Consider the following 9,434-nt stretch of genomic DNA (forward strand, 5'->3'; position numbering starts at 1 on the left):
CCTTGTACTTCGCCTGATTATGTGGTCGTATTCCTTGTACATCACTTGATGATGTGGTTATATTCCTTGTACATCGCCTGATTGGTCTCCAGTGCTGGCGGGCTGCCAAAGAGATCGGGTGTATGTGAAGGAAAATATGCGTGACTGTATACCTTACCTCTTGCCGAATGTTTTTTGTTTGTAGCAATTGATGGTCTCCTTTGCGCAGCCGGACAACTAATCCTCCAACTGGTCTACTAACAATTCAGACTAACACGATTAGGATAGATTCACGGTCAGGGTGGATAACCACATAGTTTTGTACTGTACACTACCAAAGTATTTATCCATGTACATAATCAACTCAATTGAACCAACGACCAAAGATTGAAGATATGACCCCCGGGACGAACAGATGTTGTTCCAAACAAACCAAGCAGCACATGGTTTTCCTAGCGATTTTCTCGGTGCAGGATCTCTCGAGGGGGGAGAAAATGAGGTCGAACCATCACGACATTCGATTCTGCTTTAATAGTAGAGATGTACATGGTTGTCTTATGTTGGAAGTTGTTCTCTGAACTCTCAACTTGTTAGAAATGGTTTCTGAACTCTGAACTCAGAGCTGGTATAAATCCACTTCTCTTATCTCCTTCTCTATTAGAAAGGGATAAAGGGAGCTGTTCTCTGAACTTCGACAATTGTTCAGATTGGTATGTTTGCTGCTAAATTTCCTGAAGAGAGAAGTTGGCAGGCACCTAACCTAGCTGACATTACGTTTTGAAAGTACGTTTTGCCTTAAGATATTCTCTGCAGTATCAATGTTCCCCTTTTCGCTTTTCAGATGCTACATAGTAGTAGTACAAAATATCATTGTGTGAAAAATTCCGTGCTGGAAATTCTGTCGATGGCAAGGATAAAAGGTTTCTGTGCAGAATTTTGGTTGGCGCAAATCCAGGACCGCAAGTCTTGTTGGAAGTCGTGCGTTTGGCTGCATCGTGCAGAATTCAAGGCCTGCAGAAGCAAGCAGCAGCATCTTGGCCACACAATCTGAAGAAATGTTTCAGGGCACCGGCTGTGGTAGAAATAAAGGTTTCATTGTTGAACTCTGTTTAATACAAATCCTGGACCATAAGTCTTGTTGGAAGTCGTCTGGCCATGCTGCAACTTCTGGACTCAAAGCCTATGCAGCCAAGCAACATCTTGACCACACAAACTGAAGAAAATACAAACTCAAGTGGGTTTTCTGTACGTCTACCAGCACGCGTATGTGTTGGTTGCCGTGTAACGTCCGACATGCCAAAAATTTCTTCTTCAGTGTCGCCATATATCCTCTATTTTCTCCTGTGGAAAAAATGACAGATTAATTTTCTCCTGTGAAAATTTTCCTAGACAATGATGCAAACTCTATAGCTCATGAGCTAGCGAAATCCAGTTTTTATATCAAGTGTGACGATAGTTGGACTAATGAACCTCCAGGGATGTAATTATTCTTTAATTCAATAAAGCTAGCCATGATGGAATTTGTGTGTTTGGATGCATCTTGTGGAATTCAAGGCATCTAGAAGCAAGCAGAACTGATGCAACAAGCTGTCTTATTACTAAAATAAAAAGGATTCTGAAAATCAGAACCCTTTGAGCTGTTTTACAATTTCAGGATCTTTGTACCAAGCAAACACGTGAATCCCTCAAATGGTGTCTTAATTCCTGCTATTTTCATGCACTCTTCATATATACTCTTGACAGGCAAAAAGAGATGTGACCCCCTCAAAAAGGTAAGAAGAAAATGTTGTTGGGTACTGGATGTCCAGAGCAAAGACATGATGTGACGTCTATGTTATATGCCTTCAGTAGTCGCTCAAGTCTCAGTTGTTCCTCAACTTCACGTCATTTTGGAATCTAAACATCCACAATTATGCTACTACCTCTGTACACTAATACAAGACGTTTTTGAAGTTCAATTCAACTACAAAAACGTCTTACATTAGTTTACAGAGGGAGTAGCAACTAGCACTATTCTTTTGAGAAGCAATCAAAGACATCTTCCGATGGAGTCAATATCAACAAAACAAACATCAAAACTTGACTTATTACTACATCCATCCATACCAAAATTGGCACGCGAACATAGCAGGCAGATATATGTCTTCAAAATCACTTACACAATAAAAAGAGGGTTCAAGACAATTGCTTAAATAATACAAATAACACCAAAAGGTCATATAGTGCCTCCGCAGGAGAAACAGGGAATCTTGTGGCCTACTTATGCCGGTTTCGAAACGGCTACAGAGGGTAGAAATTAAGCAACCAGAATTACGGTTGATAATAATACACAAGTGGTGCCTACTATTAAAGTTTCATTAATTAGTTGCCATCCGGAATTCATCATAAAGGAAAATCATTGTCATAAAGGTAGAGGGCAACAAAAAGTCCAGACAAGTGAATCTAGGTCGGATGACGCACAACCTTGTCCAATGATGCACACTGAACAACTTAATGGCTTCAGCAGCAAATTCATACTAATTTTTTTGGAGACCAATTCATCAATAGCCGCCAAGACCAATTTTCTTCATAAGGGCATTTGAACACTCGCTGGAGTACTGAACTGACTTGGCAACACGCTGCGCAGCTTGCAGAGAGACCTCACCACAAGACTCGATGACCAAAGACTCTAACTTCTGTGCATCTTCCAGTTCAGCCACTCCAACATCAGTAATGTTATGACACATCCGAAGTGTGAGATTACTCAAGCATGGGGTGTGCGCAATGAAGCGCATCCTGGCATCAGTTACCGCATGACACAATATAAGCTCGAGTGTCTCCAGATGAGGCGAGGATGAGAGGGCCTTCATCCCCTCGTCATCAAAGAAGTTGGCGTTGTTGAGTACAAGAACACAAATTGGGCAGGACTGGATGAGCACCAGAAAACCCTCTTGTGTGAATCCTATTTCTGATGGCCAGTCAGCATCACATCCTATAAAGCCGAGGTCTATCATCTGAAGCATACGACAGTTGAGGGCTAGAGCGTAAAGGCTGTTATCAGTAAATGACGTCCTGGTCTCACAATAGTTGACATCACTCGAGTAGCGCTGCAGGTTGAGCCAAAGTGAGATGCTTTTAAGGTTGCTGCAGCTCCGAGATAATGCAATCATGTCATTGTCATTTAGGGCACGAACATACTGAAGGCAAAGCTTCTCCAATGCTTTACGCTTCCCTAGGACAACACGAAGTCCTACTTCTGGCCAAGTTTCAATATGCGCCAACCTTAAATCCTTCAAACTCTCACAGAAGAAATCGTATACATCCATGCTGTGAGCATCGTACGAGGAGTCATAGACCACATTACCTGGATCAAGAAGATCATATCTTCCTCTTTTCCTCTCAAACTCAAACTTCCGGAGCTTCATCCATCCTGGACCAAACTTTAGGAAGTCATGATGATTGATTCCTTTGCAATTCTTCACTACAAGCTCTTCCAGCGATCCATCCCTACCAAGGTATTCCATCCACTCTACATTGTCGATTTCATCGCAATCAGTAAGGTGAAGAGCAGAAAGATTTGTGCAGCCAACTGCAACCGAGAAAAGCCCAACTGACGTTATTTTTGGTGCGGAGTTGAGCCTGAGAGACACCAATGTCTTGCAATAAGCTAAACAAGCAAGCCCAGAGTCATCGATGCATGAGCAGAAGCTTAAGGTGAGGTCAATCAGCGAGGAACAGTGAGATGAAAACACAGAAAGGCCTTTGTTGTCCAACTGATTTCCATGTCCAGGTATCCAACCAGAGTAATTGATTTCCACTTTCCGCAGATTTGGGAACCGGGCGCAGAATGATGTCAGTGCTTCTGTAGCCGTGCAAAGACCGGAACCAACACGGATAGCATCCCTTTGGTTCCCCTCTATCTTGTAGAGCTGCTTTGACACAAGGGAAAGAGAATTCAGATCACCTGTCCTGGTGATCCTGTTGAGAATCTCTGTCAGTAGAGCCTCCGGTAGGTCCTCCATCGAACAATTCAGCTGTACCAATCAGGTAAACACATATCAAGGTTCAGAAAACAACGGAAAGAGCTGGACTAAAACTTACGGTACATCGGAATAATGCATGTGAAGATAGATGGAGATCAGAATGGTGACAGACACTCATTACGAAGAATATATTGCTGACGAAGTTTGGGCATTTTCTGTATCCGTCCAAAACCTGTTTGTTCTTCACAAGCATGGAGAATTATTAAAATAGCTAGCACCTTATCTGAGTCCAGATTGTTAGAAAGAAATGGTGACGCTACAGGCGGGCCACATCATTAAATTAAACTAGATACCACCATAAAGTAGCAGAGCCTGAATAATGAACTAACTAAGAGAATACAAAGAAACTAGCTAGATCTGATGCAAGCAATTCTGCAAGAAGACCCATGTGCTGAATCTGAACCAACTTATTTGGAGGCACGTATCTAATTAACAGTAACATGAAAAGCAGAGCATGCAAATTGAAATTAGTACTTGTAGCTCTTGCCTGGGCAAGAAAGAAAGCAGAGACATCATTTTGTCACGGCCGATGAGTTCACAGGGTGCAGTTATTATTAATAGATAACGCCAATTGTTCAAAATAGAAATACTGATATTTTCTGCAATCCTAGGCAAGTACTCGATCAGTTGCAAAAAAGCTTACTTTCTACTAGTAGTACCTAGGAGAATGGCTTTACAACATTAACAAGCTTTAGGTCCAACCAGGCACGCAGGGAGATTTATTAAAGTAGATAGCACCTTATATGTGTCTGGATTGTTAGGAAAAAAAAAATGACGCTACAGGCGTGCCACATCATAAAATTAAACTAGCTACCACCATAATTAAGAAGCAAGCAGAGCCTGAACAATGAACTAAGTAAGAGAATACAAAGAAACGTTCTGGAATTGAGGCAAGCAATTTTGCAAGAAGAATTACTACTACTAATTGCTGAATCTGAACACGAAAAGCAGAGCATATATGCAAATTAGTTAGTACGTACTTGCAGCTCTTGGTTGGGCAAGGAAGAAAGAAAGTAGGGAAATCAATCATTTTGCCAGCCACAGTCGATGAGTTCACAGGGCCAATCTAATATCTGTTCATCAACTAGAAATAATACTAATATTTGCTGCAACCCTAGGCAAAATGCTTACTTTCTACTAGTAGTACCTAGGAGAAAGGCTTTACAAGATTAACTAAGTTTATGGATGGGGATGATACTACCGGGTTTTCAAGAACAAGAAAGCGAATCGAAAAACGGCGGTCATGTACATGTCAAGTCGGGGAACCAACGCAACGAACAGGGAGGGAGGGGTCTCTCAGGAGGGGAGAAGAGAAAAATGGCGGTACCTTCTTTGAGCACGACCCACCGGGAGAGGAGGACATCGCCGCCGCCGGTCGACCTCGCCGGAGAGGCGGATGAGAGTGCCGCCGCTAACTTCTTTGATTCGGAGGAAGAGAGCAGAGTGTAAACCCTAGTCTCTGTAATCCAGCGTAGCGGAGGAAGATGTGGGCTCACATGGGCTTTCCACACCCGGAATGAGCTGCGGGCCTTCTACACTTTTTTACCACTAAAAAAACACATTAATGCCTAAAAAACACATTTTTTTTCTTCATAAACACAGGAAAATCTAAAAGTAATAAAAAATATAGAATGCTCATATCATCATTTCAGTAAATGAGTAAAATTGTAAGGCATTGTAAAATATGCCCATGTCCACTGAAACAAATTTTCATCTACTTATTAAATTGTCTAGCAATTTTTTTTAAATGTTCCTGTATGCAAAAAAGAAATATTCATGTGTGACGCGAAATGTTCACATGTATCAAAATAAAATAAATGTATGTGCTTATGAAAAACTGGACATGTATTCTCATAAATGCACTTGTATGTATAAATAAATAATGCTCATGTACATCCATATGAGTATTTCGGAAGGATACGTTAGTGGCATCGCGCCCAAACGTCACAGATAACTAAATGCAAGAGATACGTTCCGAATTAGTGGCGTTGCCCACCATACTCGCGGTTAGTAAATAATATACTACTGACATGACACTTTTCGACCACGCCATTAGTAAATGTTGACAGTATTAAGAAAATACTGCACTGGCAACTTTTTCCCTAATTACTCTATATCTTACATTTCTAAGAAGTTGATACCAATTCTCTCAACATGTAAGGTGTCCACCTCAACATCCCACTAAGCAATGCATTGAAGTATTCTCTCCCACTAAGCCATGCAAAATCTGCCACATAAGCGAGTCTTGCATTTACAATTATTTTTGCATTAGTCTATGTATGTCATGCTACCACATCATATATTCATGTTAGTAATCCTTCACATTTTGGTTTGAAATGACATTTTTTTACTGTATTTGAAAAGTTTTTATTCTATTTTTAGACATTTTCTTTTATTGATTTTCAAGCTTGTATACGTCGTGTTCCGGGGCAAAGCTTATTTGGAAAATGTCCCAAGAATGATGGCTTTTGTAAATCGTGACAGTACACCACCCAATCTCCGGAATTTGGATCTTGTAGTCAACAAGGGATTGATGATATCCATGAACAATAAATTTCATGCACAAGAGTAGAAAACATGTTGTCATTAGCAAGAATCTTGGATGGCGTACAATTTCCAAGATTCCAGTGTTCCATATTTTCTTAATAAAATACAAAGCATGGTACTCAGTAACCATGTGAATTTATGCCTAACAATTTTAATATTCATAAAATCTATCTTTGTTAATTTTAATCCCCTATTATTAAATAATTGCAATCCACTACCTATTTTTCCTATTCAAGCAGCCATGCCACATCAACAAGTCATACATGTTAGTTATAAGTTTACTTTTCTTTCTATGTGTGCATCCATACCACATCAACAAGTCATGCATGTTCCTCGTAAGTTATATTTTTCATATGTGCTTGTTTTTCCTATCCATGCAGTCCTAGCATGCCAGCAAGTCATGCATGCCCCTCATAAATTACTGTTTTTGCATTTAATTTTTGTTGTCGTGAATGGATCATGTGTTGGACAATCTGAGGATACCTATGTAGTTCATTTTTCACATTTTTGTTAGAAAATTGATAGTCTATTAAGTACAATCCAACTTATTCTCTTTTGTAGTTGCTCTTATAGCATCTAGTTTACGTGTTTCATTCGATGAGGTTGCTGCAGGAACACACATGTATCATCTAGTTATTGTAGAAATAGCAGCACATTTGTGAATAGGAAAAATAGGTAAGCCTAACGTACTGACATGGGTATAAATTCACTACCTATTTTTCCTATCTTTGTTAATATATATAGTAATCTCCAGAATGGGATAAATGGTGCACCTTGTTGAGGCTAAGCCTAATGTAGTGGTCTTGTTCGCCATAAATTGATGGAGGAGCAATGGCTTGTCCAGGCACCAGATTAGCTCGACTTGCAGAAACAAATCCTGGGCACTGCAAGTTGTAGCACCCCTTTGATTTCAAGTCCTTCTGAGCAATTAAAAAAAAAGAAAACATGCATTATTGTGGATGTAAAGAGACTTCTACTTAGTCCAATAATGCCTCTAACTCCTATAAAATACAGAAAACTATATGGGAACCACAATAATATATAACTTGTTAAAATGACATTGTTATACTTACGGTCCAATATGTAAAGAAGCGAATATCTCTGTTATGGTACAAAGAGGGGGAAATCTGCAAGCAAAACTTGATTATCAAATTGTACTTTATTCAAAAGCATTTGAGTTTACCATAATGGGTGATATGTCTATACATGAATTCCAACTTGAATTAAGTTGTAGTTTCCTCCATCTTGACAATATATCTGTAAGGATGCTCCAGATTCTTGAGAAGTTTCTTGATTTGGTGAAGCCCATATACTCATGTCAGCTCGAAGGCCGTAGAATTGTCCTGGCTCTGTGTGCCACATTGCATACTAGTGATAGATAATTATAGCTCAAATTAGTAAATAACCATAAAAATCTATAAAGAACGACATAATAAAGAAGTGAGGGTGTGCATTCTTGGCCTTCGTATGAGGTTCACCTACCAGACATTTACAATGGGGAATTTTTCATGCTATTTTGGAGTTAGTCTAGATTTGTTTTCGTAGGCCTTGTTGAGTATATCATACTGGATTTAGCTTCCTCCACGGTGTGTGGTGTCTTTCCAACACAATTATACCTTTTGTGGTGATGCATGCAATGCTTTAGTTCATGTGCATTTTCTACAGTCTTACTTAGGTGCATGGGCTCACATCTTATCTCCTCCTTGTGGCAGGGGTGAAACAAGATTTGATTCTCTCTCTGATAGGTGTGAAGCGTATTGCCGATAAAGTTGGTATGTTAGTATAAGTCTCCAATAGAGTATGTCTTAAATGCCTTTGTGAATATGTTGTTCACGTTATTTTGGTAGCATGCTTTGTATGTAATGATCATAGCTTTCGCAGTATATAGGGCATCAAGCTTAGTTCATTTAGGTGTATGTCTTTTATTTGGTATTTATGTACGACCTTGTCTCTTGGGCCATTGACAAGAATTTAGCTTGACCAACTATGATATAGGTACATCATTAATGAATGTAGTATTTTTCTCCGTGGTTTAAATATGCGATGCTTATATTGAAAATACTTTGACTTTGCCTCTTGTGATCAACACTCACCAAGAACTAAACAAAACATCCCAAATCTAACACATGAAAAGGTAAAGAGATATATATACAGAGAATGGGGGGAGAGTGTGTGTACATGAGAAATAATGCCGCTTCCTTTATCCATGATATTAGCTCTCCAAGGAAAATGGAAAGGTTTAGGTCTTAAAAGAGTGGTGTTCTGTAGAGGGAAATAATAGTTCATGAGTAGTTAGCATATATAATTGATGTACAGAGTCTTTGAAAGATAAGTATTCGTTTCACATGTGTGTCCTACATTTTAGTTGGGTATATAAGTAACATAAAGTAGTTATGAATGATAAACACCAATAGTAATTATCAAGATTAAGTGGTCAAGTAGATTCAACAATGGGATAATATACATAAACCAATTGATATAAAGTTGTATATATCAAAATCTAAAAGTAAAATATTGGTTACCTTCTCATTCGTCTGGAGATTGACATCTACGCCTATCGATTCAACAAAGGCGAGGTGGAAAGTTATACACAAAAAGCATAGTAAGACCGATATGACAACATAATCACCTCCCATTTGCATAGGTAATTGTGTTATTTTCAACGAAATAGTAACTATGTGATTCCTGACGTACTTGTATCTTCTTTATAGAACACAACTTAAATAGAATTGAGCCAGGTTCTTTCTTTAGAAAGGTTTATATTGCAGTGTACTGATCATGCACTGAACATTTGATGGGTAGTCATCCGGTGAACTTATCTTTCTAGAGTTGGGTATAAATCTATTGTTTAATTAATTTTCAGTAAATATGGACTTGGTTTACATC

General features: G+C 39.1%; 2 protein-coding genes across 2 annotated transcripts; both read right to left on the bottom strand.

Moving 5' to 3' along the window:
* Positions 1-2,148: 2,148 nt before the first annotated feature.
* Positions 2,149-5,487, bottom strand: LOC123102858 (F-box/LRR-repeat protein 14). The gene is made up of 2 exons (XM_044524320.1): positions 5,329-5,487; positions 2,149-3,992 (listed from the first exon to the last, which is right to left on the bottom strand). Exons 1-2 carry the CDS (start codon positions 5,362-5,364, stop codon positions 2,520-2,522), a joined length of 1,509 nt encoding a protein of 502 aa, XP_044380255.1. The 5' UTR covers positions 5,365-5,487; the 3' UTR covers positions 2,149-2,519.
* Positions 5,488-6,403: 916 nt separating this feature from the next.
* LOC123102873 (uncharacterized) lies at positions 6,404-9,184 on the bottom strand. Its single transcript, XM_044524336.1, has 6 exons — positions 9,071-9,184; positions 8,727-8,810; positions 7,755-7,916; positions 7,622-7,675; positions 7,324-7,468; positions 6,404-6,516 (listed from the first exon to the last, which is right to left on the bottom strand). Exons 1-6 carry the CDS (start codon positions 9,182-9,184, stop codon positions 6,404-6,406), a joined length of 672 nt encoding a protein of 223 aa, XP_044380271.1.
* Positions 9,185-9,434: the final 250 nt, after the last annotated feature.

This window comes from Triticum aestivum, chromosome 1B, assembly GCF_018294505.1.
Source record: "Triticum aestivum cultivar Chinese Spring chromosome 1B, IWGSC CS RefSeq v2.1, whole genome shotgun sequence".
In the NCBI taxonomy this organism is placed as follows: Eukaryota; Viridiplantae; Streptophyta; class Magnoliopsida; order Poales; family Poaceae; genus Triticum; species Triticum aestivum.

Excerpts from the sequence above, each read along its gene's own strand:
- LOC123102873 (XM_044524336.1), bottom strand. The coding sequence starts at position 9,184 with ATGGGAGGTGATTATGTTGTCATATCGGTCTTACTATGCTTTTTGTGT. Across the intron at positions 7,917-8,726 it reads GAAGCGGCATTATTTCTCAT|TATGCAATGTGGCACACAGA; the intron begins GTACACACACTC and ends ATCTATCACTAG. Across the intron at positions 6,517-7,323 it reads CATTAGGCTTAGCCTCAACA|AAGATCCAAATTCCGGAGAT; the intron begins AGGTGCACCATT and ends CTTGTTGACTAC.
- LOC123102858 (XM_044524320.1), bottom strand. The coding sequence starts at position 5,364 with ATGTCCTCCTCTCCCGGTGGGTCGTGCTCAAAGAAG. Across the intron at positions 3,993-5,328 it reads GTGGGTCGTGCTCAAAGAAG|CTGAATTGTTCGATGGAGGA; the intron begins GTACCGCCATTT and ends TGATTGGTACAG.